Genomic DNA, 15,216 nt, shown 5'->3' with positions numbered 1-15,216 from the left:
CCTCAAACGCGTGTACCGCGCTCGTTAAAGAAAGGACGTTTCAAAAAAAGTTTGGACTTGGCTGAGAAGGAGCGGGGAGGGGAGGGGGGGGAAACTTGAGGTCGACCGACAAACTTCCTTCTCGTATTGACTTGCGTAATAAACGTTACGAGCACCGCCCCTCCGCCCACCCCCACCCCGCTCCAGAAACAAACGACTGCTTGGTAACAGTGCGGAGCGGCGCCGGCCAGAAGGCGGAAGAGAGAGAGAGATCAGAGAGTCTGTCAACCGAGAGCGGCTCGGCGGAGAGTGGAGCATGTCCGTCAAGGCCACGCAGCAGGCGGAACACGCCGGCCTGCCCAAGTTCCTGTCAGCGCTGTTTTACGCCGGCGCTTCGCTCCTCATCACTGTGGTGAACAAGACCGTTCTCACTAACTTCCGGTAGGTGTCGAGACGCCAGACGTTTGTTTATTCGCCCGGCACTCACCCGCCTGGCCCCTACTGGCTTGCGCTCTCCTTGCCACCTCTTCCAACATGTGCATTTTCTTTGATTCCCCCAGATTTCCATCGTACCTATGCCTAGGAATTGGCCAGGTAGGAGTGCATTTTTCTATTTTCCTGCAGCATCTCTCTCTCTCTCTCTCTCTCTCTCTCTCTCTCTCTCTCTCTCTCTCTCTCTCTCTCTCTCTCTCTAACACTCACACACACACACACACACACACGTGTGTGTGTGTGTGTGTGTGTGTGTGTGTGTGTGTGTGTGTGTGTGTGTGTGTGTGTATATATATATATATATAACCTATAAGGAGCAAAATAATCCAGTGAGTCAAGTAGATTCTCTATGAGACAGCGCACGCCTGTTTCATGCCATAAGCAGTCGTCAGCTGTCAATCACACACAGCATACCATGACAGCACAAATAGTGGCCTAAGAGCACACCCTAAAAAGAAAAAAAAAGACAAAAATGGCAGTAGCATGCCACTCTGACTCACACTTGAATAACAGCGCGAGGGCTTTGCAGCTGCAGAGTTTCCGGCAAGTTGCTAGCTGTTTCAGGACGTGTCTCAAGATGGCGTTCAAAGATTTCCCTAGCCCCTTGATAAGCGGAGCGAGGTACGTCATGTTTTACGTTAAGTATAGCCTACTATTGGTCACTTACAGGCTTGGTTCAACCCCTAAATTGGACTCAAGTTGTGCCATGGACTCAATCGAACGGCACACTGGCCTAATAACTGCATTTGATGCCTGAGTCGGATTGGAACGCCCAGGTGATGGTTGTGGTAGAGGAGTGGGGACAGCTGTTGGGGAATCCACAGCAGTGGCGGGATCATCAGAAGCAGGGGAGGCCATCACAGAGGGAGGAGGCTAACGGTCCAAACCAGACAACTCAGCAATGGACGACTGCTCGTGGACCCATGAGGCAGCACGGCCGTCATCCCAGTCATCAACACTCAAGAGGGAACCAGCAAGGGATGGCTCAACCGTCACAGCTTCAGCATCCAATCCAGACATCTCAGACTGGTGCCAACCAGATGCAGGAGGGGCATTGGCCATACTAGAGGCAGGCATGGACATAGGAGCAACATCACCATCCAAGGCTTCATCCAGGGGCAGGAAGTTGACCTGGAGCAGCAGGTTCCAGTGAACAACTCGTTCATTTCCCTCCTGATCCCTGATCCGGTAACCAATGTATACATACATACACACACACACACAAACACACACACACATATACATACATACATACATACATACATACATACATACATACATACATACATACATACATACATACATACATACATACATACATATATTCATATACATATATATATATATATATGTATATATAAATACTGATACAGGAAAAAAGTTTAATACATTGCAGTATTGGAGCACAGGCCTGTTGCATGCATCATGGGACACACACAGCTGCAGCTGACAAGTGCACAACGCAGCTGACGAGTGCGCAATGCGTGACGACTGCAATGTATTAAACTTTTTTTCCCTGTATCTATATACTATATATTTGTTAAAATGAACACTCAATGGTAGGGAAAGTGCTAAACAAATAAGAAGCAAACTAATCCAGCTCTCAAACACAGCTGACAGCTGATGATTCCTTATGGCATGAAACAGGCTGAGTGACTTTTATGCTCACGTGGACTTTAACGTGACTTTAACGCTCACGTGGGCAAAGATGGCGAAACCTAGAGGAGCGTGATTGGGAGGAACGGCCTCCCTGATCTGAACCCGAGCGGTGCCTTGTCATTGGACTTCTGAGCGAGTCATGGATTAGCAATAACAAACACCATGTTCGAACATAAGGTAGTTCATAAGCGTACTTAGTACCAGAACACCTTAGGCCGAAGATCGATGATAGACTTTGTGGTCGTATCATCAGATCTGCGGCCGTATGTTTTGGACAATCGGGTGAAGAGAGGATTAGAGCTGTCAACTGATCACCACCTGGTGGTGAGGTGGATCAGATGGCAGGGAAAGCTGCCAGACAGACCTGGCAAACCAAAACGTGTAGTTAGGGTGAGATGGGAACATCTGGCGGAGGCCCCTGTCCATGAGGTCTTCAACTCCCACCTCCAGAAGAAGTTCTCATGTATCCCGAGGGAGGCTGGGAACATGGAGTCTGAGTGGGCCATGTTCAAAGCCTCTATTGTAGATGCGGCAGGCAGGAGCTGTGGTCATAAGGTCATCGGTGCCTTTTGAGGCGACAACCTAAGAACCTGCTGGTGGACACCGGTGGTGAGGGAAGCCATCGAGCTGAAGAAGGAGGCCTTTCGGACTTGGTTGGCCCCGGAATCTCCTGAAGCAGCACACAGGTACCGGGAGGTCAGAAGGGCTGCCGCTTCGGCGGTCACGGAAGCAAAAACTCGGATGTGGGAGGAGTTCGACAAGGCTATGGAGGAGGACTTTCAGTTGGCCTCAAGGAAGTTCTGGCAAACCATCCGGCGACTCAGGAAGGGGAAGCAGGGCTTGACTCAGGCTGTGTTCAGCCGGGAAGCGGAACTGTTGACCCGGAATGGGAATGTTGTCGAGCGGTGGAAAGAACACTTTGAGGAGCTTGTGAACTTGACTAACACATCCTCAGTGGAGGAGGTAGAGTCTGAAGACTCAGGGGAAGCCCCATCCATATCCTTGGCAGAGGTCTCTGAGGTAGTTAAAAAGTGCCAAGGTGCCGGGTGTGGATGAGATTCGCCCTTAGATACTGAAGGCTCTGGACATTGTTGGGCTGTCTTGGTTGACACGCCTCTTCAGTGTCACGTGGCGGTCGGAGACAGTACCTGTGGAGTGGCAGATTGGGGTGGTGGTTCCCATATTCAAAAAGGGGGACCGGAGGGTGTGCTCCAATTATCGGGGCATCACATTGCTCAGCCTCTCTGGGAAAGCCTACTCTAGGGTGCTCGAAAGGAGGCTCCGACTGATTGTTGAACTTCAGATCCAGGAGGAACAATGCGGATTCCGTCCTGACAGTGGAACAACGGACCAACTCTTTACCCTTGTGGAACTGCTGAGGGGGAGCATGGGAGTTTGACCAGCCAGTCTACATGTGTTTTGTGGACTTGGAGAAGGCTTACGACCATGTACCCCGGGGCACTCTGTGGGGGGTACTGCGGGAGTATGGGGTACCGGGGCAGTTGCTACAAGCCATCCGGTCCTTGTATAACCAAAGTGAGAGCTGTGTCTGCATTCTTGGCACAAACTCAAACACGTTTTCGGTGGGTGTCGGACTCCGCCAAGATTTTCCCTTGTCTCCAATTCTGTTTGTGATATTCATGGACAGGATCTCAAGGCACAGCCAAGGTGAGGAGTGTGTACATTTTGGAAACCTCAAAATTGCGTCTCTAGTCTTCGTAGATGATGTGGTTTTGTTGGCTTCATCAGAATGTGACATCCAGCGCGCATTGGGGCGGTTTGTAGCTGAGTGTGAAATGGCTGGGATGAGAGTCAGCACCTCCAAGTCTGAGGCCATGGTTCTCTACCGGAAAATGGTGGATTGCTCCCTCTGGGTTGGGGATGAGTTGTTGCCTCAAGTGAAGGAGTTCAAGTATTCCGGGGTCGTGTTCATGAGTGAGGGTAGGATGGAGCGGGAGATTGACAGGCGGATTGGACCGTTGTGGTGAAGAAGGAGCTGAGCCAGAAGGCAAAGCTCACAATTTACCAGTCAATCTTCGTTCCAACCCTCACCTATGGTCATGAGCTTTGGGTAGTGACTGAAAGGGTGAGATCGCATATACAAGCAGCTGAAATTAGTTTCCTCCATAGGATGTCAGTGCTCAGCCTTAGAGATAGGGTGAGGAGCTCGGACATCCGGAGGGAGCTCGGAGTAGAGCCGCTGCTCCTTCACGTCGAAAGGAGCCAGTTGAGGTGGTTCGGGCATCTGATTAGGATTCCTCCTGGGCACCTTCCTTTGGAGGTTTATCGGGCACGGCCAACTGGGTGGAGACCCCGGGGTAGGCCCAAAACTCACTGGAGGTACTACATGTCCAATCTGGCCTGGGAACGCCTTGGAATTCCCCAGGACGAGCTGGAGAGCATTGCTGGGGAGAGGGACGTCTGGAGTGCCCTACTTAGCTTGCTGCCATCGCGATCCGACCCTGGAGAAGCAGCTGATGATGAATGAATGTAGGAATGAAACAGGCTTGTACTGTCTCATAAAGAATTTACTTGACTCACTGGATTTATATATATATACACTACCGTTCAAAAGTTTGGGATCACCCAAACAATTTCGTGTTTTCCATGAAAAGTCACACTTATTCACCACCATATGTTGTGAAATGAATAGAAAATAGAGTCAAGACATTGACAAGGTTAGAAATAATGATTTGTATTTGAAATAAGATTTTTTTTACATCAAACTTTGCTTTCGTCAAAGAATCCTCCATTTGCAGCAATTACAGCATTGCAGACCTTTGGCATTCTAGCTGTTAATTTGTTGAGGTAATCTGGAGAAATTGCACCCCACACTTCCAGAAGCAGCTCCCACAAGTTGGATTGGTTGGATGGGCACTTCTTTGAGCAGATTGAGTTTCTGGAGCATCACATTTGTGGGGTCAATTAAACGCTCAAAATGGCCAGAAAAAGAGAACTTTCATCTGAAACTCGACAGTCTATTCTTGTTCTTAGAAATGAAGGCTATTCCATGCGAGAAATTGCTAAGAAATTGAAGATTTCCTACACCGGTGTGTACTACTCCCTTCAGAGGACAGCACAAACAGGCTCTAACAGGTACTATTTAATGAAGATGCCAGTTGGGGACCTGTGAGGCGTCTGTTTCTCAAACTAGAGACTCTAATGTACTTATCTTCTTGCTCAGTTGTGCAACGCGGCCTCCCACTTCTTTTTCTACTCTGGTTAGAGCCTGTTTGTGCTGTCCTCTGAAGGGAGTAGTACACACCGGTGTAGGAAATCTTCAATTTCTTAGCAATTTCTCGCATGGAATAGCCTTCATTTCTAAGAACAAGAATAGACTGTCGAGTTTCAGATGAAAGTTCTCTTTTTCTGGCCATTTTGAGCGTTTAATTGACCCCACAAATGTGATGCTCCAGAAACTCAATCTGCTCAAAGAAGTGCCCATCCAACCAATCCAACTTGTGGGAGCTGCTTCTGGAAGCGTGGGGTGCAATTTCTCCAGATTACCTCAACAAATTAACAGCTAGAATACCAAAGGTCTGCAATGCTGTAATTGCTGCAAATGGAGGATTCTTTGACGAAAGCAAAGTTTGATGTAAAAAAAATCTTATTTCAAATACAAATCATTATTTCTAACCTTGTCAATGTCTTGACTCTATTTTCTATTCATTTCACAATATATGGTGGTGAATAAGTGTGACTTTTCATGGAAAACACAAAATTGTTTGGGTGATCCCAAACTTTTGAACGGTAGTGTATATATATATATATATATATATATATATATATATATATATATATATATATATATATATATATATATATATATATATTAAGCTTATATAGCACTTTTCTAACACTCAAACTTGCTTTACAATAAACGGGGTGAAACAAGACAACAGATAAGCGGCAGCCTCACACGACGCCAGCAGTACTCTCCGACTTAGACAGATACAAAAGGGGAAGAAAAACAAGCATCATAAATCACATAAATCACAGATGAAAACAAGTCTGAAGAGGTGAGTCCAGATTGATGACTTGAATGTGGGCAGCGTCAGCAGTGTCTGATGTGCTTGGGGAGGGAGTTCCAAGACGAGGGGGCAGCAGGTCGAGTGCTCGGTCCTTAGTCTGCCTCAGATTAGGGGTGGATGATATACACTACCGTTCAAAAGTTTGGGATCACATTGAAATGTCCATATTTTTGAAGGAAAAGCACTGTACTGTTCAATGAAGATAACTTTAAACTAGTCTTAACTTTAAAGAAATACACTCTATACATTGCTAATGTGGTAAATGACTATTCTAGCTGCAAATGTCTGGTTTTTGGTGCAATATCTACATAGGTGTATAGAGGCCCATTTCAAGCAACTATCACTCCAGTGTTCTAATGGTACAATGTGTTTGCTCATTGGCTCAGAAGGCTAATTGATGATTAGAAAACCCTTGTGCAATCATGTTCACACATCTGAAAACAGTTTAGCTCGTTACAGAAGCTACAAAACTGACCTTCCTTTGAGCAGATTGAGTTTCTGGAGCATCACATTTGTGGGGTCAATTAAACACTCAAAATGGCCAGAAAAAGAGAACTTTCATCTGAAACTCGACAGTCTATTCTTGTTCTTAGAAATGAAGGCTATTCCATGCGAGAAATTGCTAAGAAATTGAAGATTTCCTACACCGGTGTGTACTACTCCCTTCAGAGGACAGCACAAACAGGCTCTAACCAGAGTAGAAAAAGAAGTGGGAGGCCGCGTTGCACAACTGAGCAAGAAGATAAGTACATTAGAGTCTCTAGTTTGAGAAACAGACGCCTCACAGGTCCCCAACTGGCATCTTCATTAAATAGTACCCGCAAAACACCAGTGTCAACATCTACAGTGAAGAGGCGGCTGCGGGATTCTGGGCTTCAGGGCAGAGTGGCAAAGAAAAAGCCATATCTGAGACTGACCAATAAAAGAAAAAGATTAAGATGGGCAAAAGAACACAGACATTGGACAGAGGAAGACTGGAAAAAAGTTTGTGGACGGATGAATCCAAGTTTGAGGTGTTTGGATCACAAAGAAGAACGTTTGTGAGACGCAGAACAAATGAAAAGATGCTGGAAGAATGCCTGACGCCATCTGTTAAGCATGGTGGAGGTAATGTGATGGTCTGGGGTTGCTTTGGTGCTGGTAAGGTGGGAGATTTGTACAGGGTAAAAGGGATTCTGAATAAGGAAGGCTATCACTCCATTTTGCAACGCCATGCCATACCCAGTGGACAGCGCTTGATTGGAGCCAATTTCATCCTACAACAGGACAATGACCCTAAACACACCTCCAAATTGTGCAAGAACTATTTAGAGCAGAAGCAGGCAGCTGGTATTCTATCGGTAATGGAGTGGCCAGCGCAGTCACCAGATCTGAACCCCATTGAGCTGTTGTGGGAGCAGCTTGACCGTATGGTACGCAAGAAGTGCCCATCCAACCAATCCAACTTGTGGGAGCTGCTTCTGGAAGCGTGGGGTGCAATTTCTCCAGATTACCTCAACAAATTAACAGCTAGAATGCCAAAGGTCTGCAATGCTGTAATTGCTGCAAATGGAGGATTCTTTGACGAAAGCAAAGTTTGATGTAAAAAAAAATCTTATTTCAAATACAAATCATTATTTCTAACCTTGTCAATGTCTTGACTCTATTTTCTATTCATTTCACAACATATGGTGGTGAATAAGTGTGACTTTTCATGGAAAACACAAAATTGTTTGGGTGATCCCAAACTTTTGAACGGTAGTGTATATATATATATATGGATCATTGAATGGACCCACCAGGCACAGACCTAGCAGCCCTAAGGGGTCAGGAGGGCTCGTAAGTCAGATGCTCTGCATAAAGTCGCTGTTGTTAACTTTTCATTGCTCACTGCAGAGGTATCGGCTTGATGTGTTATTGACATGAGATGACGCGCTGCTCTATACATGAGTGGCTCTGTCATTCATGTCAATAACAGCTTGCTATTTGGGTCATCTATTTGCTAATCTTCAAATTAGCTTTAACTGATTTCATATTTGTGGTTTTTAAGGTGTGTCTTGTTAATATGGTGTTGGCTGTGCTGTAATTCCTGTCATTCCTACTGAGGTACATGTACATTCTTAGTTACTGTGTCATTTGCTTTAATTAAGTGTATTAAGTGCGGTTGTATTGAGGGTGGGGACTCTTAGGTGTCCATGCCCTGGGGCCCGTTGTCTCATGATCTGTCTATGCAAACACACACACACACACACACACACACACACACACACACACACACACACACACACACACACACACACACACACACACACTATATAGAGTTAGACAGCTAGATAGAATGGGAATTGAACTTTGCCATTTTTATCTGTGATCCTTTCAGATGATCGCCACCATTGTTATCCTTTATGCTGCAAAAGTGAACCAAATAGTTCAATTTCAGGACTTTGACAAAGGTATTCTCCTCAAAGTAAGTATTATCATTTTTAACCACAATATCCCGATGACATCAGCATTAGATTGGCGTACACGTATCCAAAAGCCTGACATCTTTGTATTCACCGTTTCAGATTTTCCCCCTTCCCTTGCTTTATGTGGGAAACCATATAACAGGACTCGCAAGCACCAAAAAGCTAAGGTTTAACCGTTTTAACCAATTCTTCAAATCACCATGTCTAACACCACTGTCTTGTGTGAAAACATGTTGATCCTAAATTCTTGCAGTACTGTTTACCTGTGGAGCATTTTGACATTTGTGCTGAATCTTTTACAGCCTGCCCATGTTCACAGTGTTACGAAAATTCACCATATTGATGACAATGATTATGGAAGTCTATATATTGAGGTTTGTCACAGTTGTAATTTTTTGTTATTGACGCACATTATAAAATGTGATTACCATGTTCTTTATGCATTAGAAACAATCATGCTTTTAATTAAAGGTGTTTGTAGCCTGAGCTTCCCTATAACAATAATAAGGAGTTCAAGGGGGATTCGCAGAGCCCTGACAACAGATGTAGTTTCTGTAAGCCTGGATGGGTGTGTAGGATAAAGAAGTGTTCGGGAAAGGATTAAGTTGTGGGGTGGAAAGGGAGAGGAGGACAGGGTGCACTCAAGTGGGTGTGACGTGTTCTTTTGGATCATTTGAGCTTTCAGGCTACGTCAGGAAGTTGGAAATGACAGGGGCGACCGCTGAACATCCTTTTTTTTCTAACTGTAGGCTTTTTCATGTCTTTTCCAGAAAAACATTTCCAAATCGTCTCATCTACAGCGTCGTGGCCATAGTCCTTGGTGCCTTGGTCGCTGCAAGGTATTACTTTTTTAAGACCAGAACAAACAATTGGAAATGGTTGTAAATCGACTGGAAGGAAGAACCTTTCTACCAGCAGGGATTTCTGTAAACAGGGCAAGACTCAGATGTTGATCTTCTACCTTACCACCCATTCCAGTTCTGACCTGGCCTTCGATGTGGAGAGCTACACTTTCATCCTGCTGAACGACGCCTTCACTGCTGCCAACAATGTGTACACCAAGAAAAAAGTAGGCCCTGAGGTACTGCAGCCCTTTGGTCCAATTAGATGAAATGATGCATGGCTGAAGATGAAACACTGTCCCTAATCCATAGGTCCATCTTTACCCACATGGTAGATCCTGTTGCTCGGTAACGGCAGCACTAGCCAAAACTGTCTGAGTCTTTAGCATAACCTCAGAAAGATGAAAGGACCTATTTCATTCCTAATAAACTGTTTACAGCACCAAATAAACTGTTAATAGTACACCAAGATATATGAAATACACTGAGTTAAGGCTCCCTCCTTGTTGCACGTTTCAGTTAAAGGGTATTTCGCACAAATGAAGAAGGATACTTACTTGTCATACTTTTACTACGGTTTTCTTCTGGTTGTTTTGTTGCATTGTACAGCCACATAACCCATGTGTCTGGGTGTAGCGAAACTGTCAAACTTCTATGTGGTTAAATAATAATAATGGACTACATTTATATAGTGCTTTATCTAGATGCCCAAGACACTTCACATTGAAGGGGGTAACTCATCTCAACCGCCACCAATGTGTAGCACGCACCTGGGTGATGCACAGCAGCCATTTTGTTCCAGAACGCTCACCACACATCAGCGTGAGGTGGAGAGGGAGGAATCATTGAGCCAGTTACATGGGGGGATGATTAGGTGGCCAGATGGAGAGAGCCAGGTTGGGAATTTTTGCCAGGACACTGGGGAACCCCCTACTCTTTGCGATAAGTGCCAATGGAGCTTTAATGACCACAGTGAGTCAGCACCTTGGTTTAATGTCTCATTTGAAGGACGGCATCTCCTACAGCACAGTGTCCCCCTCACTGCACTGGGGCATTGGGATTTTTTTTTCTTTAGGACCACAGGGAAGACTGCCCTCTACTGCCCCACCAACGCCACTTCCAGCAGCAAGTCAGTGTTCCAGGGAGGTCTCCCATCCAAGTATGAGCCAAGCCCATACCTGCTTAGCCTCTGTCACTCGGCAGAACCACGGTACATGTTGGTATATATATGGCTACCGGCAATGGGTTTGGTCACTTTATTTTGTTTGGGCATATAAAACAAAGTAGCCCAAACATTGTGAGGGCACAATGAATTTTAACACTGCTGAGCTTGAACATTACAGAATAGTTTCCGCTTTTCCGTACATTTAATGCCTGACATGGACAAAAATGACATGGAATTTCAGTTTTGGCATTGTTCAAACAGCCACCATTTAAGCAAATAGTATGGTATGTCCCGGTGGCTCCACGCACACTTTACATCAGTGTCATGGATGCAAAGCACCACTGTTACTGAGTCCAGGCAAGCAAGGTCTTGCTGAGTTCAAACTCACCTCATTTAAGAGACTCGGGTCATCACTGAAGATCTCTGAAGAAAAAGCACATCTTGTGTTTTTGTATTGTGTCCGTGGATTATTTTTTTTAACCTAATGCAAGAGTTCAACCTCTTCTTAGAGCTTAGTGCTGTTAGCACTTCCCCTCTTTCCAAAGCTGAAGAGATCTCCCCATATTCTAATGTGCACAGCTCATCAGTGTTACTTCTAGTTCCACCAGCCAATAAGAATGTAGGAGGGGCGGGGCCAGAGAGGATAAGAAAGCTGCGTCCTCTGCTAGAGATTCTTACTTTATTTATTTATAGGTGGGATATTTTTATTGGCATTATTGTATGACTTGAAGCTGCCAGGGAAGAGGAAAAGAGGAAGGCCAAAGAGGAAGTCTATGGATGTGGTGAGGGAAGACATGCAGGTGGCTGGTGTGACAGAGGACGATGCGGAAGACAGGAAGAAATGGAAACGGATGATCCGCTGTGGCGCCCCCTAACGGGAGCAGCCGAAAGTAGTAGTAGAGATTATTGCATGACATGACTGCCTTGTTTATTATTGCTGATATAGGAAGGTTATTATTGATGTTATCTAAAATCCTAACATTCTGTCTAGGGTCTTGGGAAATATGGTGTCTTATTTTACAATGCTGTCATCATTGTCATCCCTACTGCCTTGGCAAGTGCATTCACGGGAGACTTGTACAAGGTACATAACTACGAACCAGTGCATTTTGTATCATAGTGTTTTGTGTGTAAGCATACACATACTGTGGCATATTATCTTGAACTTTTACGCTGTTTGACCGTCTTTGTTCTTTTTTCACTCATCAGGCAGCCATCTTTAAGGACTGGATGAAAGTCACCTTCATTATTTGTTTCTTTATGTCCTGCATCATGGGGTATGTTGAAGTATTGGTGGTTTGCAAACTGTTTATAACTGTTGCAGCCTTCTGATGAGGTCTCTGAGATTAAGCTGTTGTAAAAGTGGTTCAACAACTTTTGCTTTAACCAAATCCCACCAAATGCATAAACTTAAAACACACACACACACACACACACACACATATTTGTTGTTTTCTAAGGCAAAATTCAAATATTTCAGGTTCGTGTTGATGTACTCCATAGTTCTCTGCAGCCATTATAACTCAGCACTTACTACCACAGTTGTTGGTGCAATAAAGGTAGGAGCATGCTGATATGAACGCTATGCTTGTGAGATAAGATGTTAATGTGGCATATTTTTTCATCATCTCAGAACATGTCATAAAATCACAAAACTGCACCCAAATGAAATGTTTCCTCAGAATGTTGCAGTGGCCTACATTGGGATATTTGTAGGTGGAGACTACCTGTTCTCTTGGACAAACTTCCTGGGCCTCACTATTTGGTATGAACATATTTTTTCCACAACCTTAAAAAAAATCTTTAAATGCTGTTTATTAATATATTGGACTTGACTTCTGGTCCCTTAGTGATGACTTTAAACTACTAGTTAGAGCTATTTGATCAGACCCCAAGATTTCACTTTTGCATTTATAGTCAGCCCAGATCCCAAATAGAAATCTGGTGATCAGAGTTCATTCATTCATTCATCATCAGCCGCTTTTCCGGGGTCGGGTCACGGTGGCAGCAAGCTAAGTAGGGCACTCCAGACGTCCCTCTCCCCAGCAACGCCCTCCAGCTCGTCCTGGGGGATCCAAAGGCGTTCCCAGGCCAGATTGGATATGTAGTCCCTCCAGTGAGTTCTGGGTCTACCCCGGGGTCTCCTCCCAGTTGGCCGTGCCCAGTAAACCTCCAAAGGAAGGCGCCCAGGAGGCATCCTAATCAGATGCCTGAACCACCTCAACTGGCTCCTTTCGATGTGAAGGAGCAGCAGCTCTACTCTAAGCTTCCTCCGTATGTCCGAGCTCCTCACCCTATCTCTAAGGCTGAGCCCAGACATCCTACGGAGGAAACTCATTTCAACCGCTTGTATCCGCGATCTCACCCTTTCGGTCACTACCCAAAACTCATGACCATAGGTGAGGGTTGGAACGAAGATTGACTGGTAAATTGAGAGCTTTGCCTTCTGGCTCAGCTCCCTCTTCACCACAACGGTCCGGTACAATGTCTGCATTACTGCTGATGCTGCACCAATCCGCCTGTCAATCTCTCGCTCCATCCTACCCTCACACATGAACAAGACCCCGAGATACTTGAACTCCTTCACTTGAGGCAACAACTCATCCCCAACCCGGTGATCAGAGTGAAGTTTGTTATTGTTTCTCTGCACTCAAATTATTATTATTTTTTTTTATTTATCATTTTCCACACTAAAAATAAAGCAAAAGTTATGCATAATAATAACTCATCTGAGCATACAACGCATGCAGCTGACAGTATAATCCAACATTTGGTCATAAACAAGAATCACAGACTATCACTCTTGTTTGATATGGTTACCCGGACTTGTGTCAAAAATCCACAGGTCAACACCACCTTTTCCAAAACTGACAATTTCTAGTAAGGCAGGTTAATCGAAACAGCTAAAGTAAGATATGAAATATTTGATAACTTAAGCACAGCACCCAAAATGGCCTGGTGGATTGTTCCAAGTATTGTCATTTCAGGAAGTAGTCTTTACCCGCAGTAAAGAACGCATACACAGTTTATATTGGCTAACAAAACTGGCTAGACAGTGTTTGCGGTCATCCTGTTCCCAATTGCCCTCACAAATCAAAACCTATACGGTCGAATGAGATTTTGATCAAGTTTCATTGGTATGAACTATTCGCATATTTATCTGGAGAAAATCCTAGCTCTCCTTATTTTTATTCTGTTTTTCTCAGAATTTCATTCTTAGATCTTTGCAGGGTTTTAAGAATGGGCTTAGGGCACTTTAGCCCGGACCCTTGCCAGCTTTACTGTTGGCACTTTTGACATTGAAGCTAAGCTTACTATTACACTCATTGTGGGTGATAATTAATTTACATTCTACTTCATTACCAACTGCTACTAACCTATGCATTTTCCTTTTTGCCATGCAGTATGTTGGGTGGACTTATGTACTCATACCTGACCTTTAGCAAAACGTTATCAGAAGATAAAGCGGAACAAGGGAACTGAAGATTTTCATTGAAGAAGATTACGCAGACAAACGCCCCACCAATTAAACTGACAATATTCCCCTAAGCTTGTTCTTAGCACTATTCTGCTCCATATTGGAACAAATGACTTATTCTTCCCATTTTGTGCTCTTATACCAATCATGTAATCCAATAAACTAACAGAAAATGGAAATCAGCTTAATCATGATTAATCTTTTTTATTTTTATTGAAGACCAACAAGTATAAACAATTGTGGGCAGCATGTCACCAAAGTCTTGCTTTTAAAACGTGATAACAAATAATACCAAGCAAGCAGGGTCACCTATAAAATGCCACAGAACATAGAAATGTCATATGGCCTCAACGGCAAGGGAAAAACCGAAATTCATGATATCTAAGTGTTAGCTTCAAAGCTGTTCATAGATTGTGCGCACTCTATTGCCTAACAAAACACATGGTATATACACCGGTCAGCCAAAACATTAAAACCACCTGCCTAATATTGTGTAGGTCCCCCTCGTGCCGCCAAAATAGCTCTGACCGGTCGAGGCATGAACTCCGCAAGACCTCTTGAGGCGTCCTCTGGTATCTGGCACCAAGACATTAGCAGCAGATCCTTCTAGTCCTGTAAGTTGCGAGGTGGGGCCTCCATGGATCAGATTAGTTTTTTCAGCACATCCCACACGCTCAATCAGATTGAGATCTGGGGAATTTGGAGATCGAAGCAAAACCTTGAACTCTATGTTCCTCAAACCATTCCTGAACAATTTTTGCAGTGTGGCAGGCCACTGCCATCAGGGACTACCGTTGCCACGAAGGGGTGTACCTGGTCTGCAACACTGTTTAGGCAGGTGGCGGGTGTCCAAGTAACATCCACATGAATCCCAGGACCCAAGGTTTCCCAGCAGAACATTGCCCAGAGCATCACACTGCCTCCGCCAGCTTGCTTTCTCCCCATAGTGCATCCCGGTGCCATCTCGTCCCCAGGTAAACGACACATGCACCCGGCCGTCCACATGATGTAAAAGAAAACGTAATGATTCGTTTGACGAAGCAACCTTCTTCCATTGCTCCATGTTCCAGTTCTGATGCTCACGTGCCCATTGTAGGTGCTTCTGGCGATGAACAGGGGTCAT

At 44.8% G+C, this 15,216-nt stretch overlaps 1 protein-coding gene across 5 annotated transcripts; it reads left to right on the top strand.

The window, feature by feature from the left end:
- Positions 1-14,279, top strand: slc35d2 (solute carrier family 35 member D2). 5 transcript variants are annotated; one of them, XM_056281121.1, is made up of 13 exons: positions 342-420; positions 540-573; positions 6,026-6,149; positions 8,521-8,607; positions 8,708-8,775; positions 8,911-8,982; positions 9,379-9,447; positions 9,587-9,689; positions 11,607-11,699; positions 11,825-11,892; positions 12,096-12,174; positions 12,298-12,380; positions 14,020-14,279. In XM_056281121.1, exons 4-13 carry the CDS (start codon positions 8,521-8,523, stop codon positions 14,096-14,098), a joined length of 801 nt encoding a protein of 266 aa, XP_056137096.1. In that variant the 5' UTR covers positions 342-420; positions 540-573; positions 6,026-6,149; the 3' UTR covers positions 14,099-14,279. The 5 variants fall into 5 exon arrangements, with proteins under 5 accessions (XP_056137084.1, XP_056137081.1, XP_056137091.1 ...); XM_056281109.1 differs by lacking the exon at positions 6,026-6,149 and having other exon boundaries at positions 1-420; positions 8,708-8,769; positions 14,020-14,276; XM_056281106.1 differs by lacking the exon at positions 6,026-6,149 and having other exon boundaries at positions 1-420; positions 14,020-14,275.
- The last annotated feature ends 937 nt before the right edge of the window (positions 14,280-15,216 follow it).

The sequence above is a fragment of the Lampris incognitus genome, chromosome 1 (assembly GCF_029633865.1).
Source record: "Lampris incognitus isolate fLamInc1 chromosome 1, fLamInc1.hap2, whole genome shotgun sequence".
NCBI lineage: Eukaryota > Metazoa > Chordata > Actinopteri > Lampriformes > Lampridae > Lampris > Lampris incognitus.
This window is presented reverse-complemented; position numbering and strand designations above follow the sequence as displayed.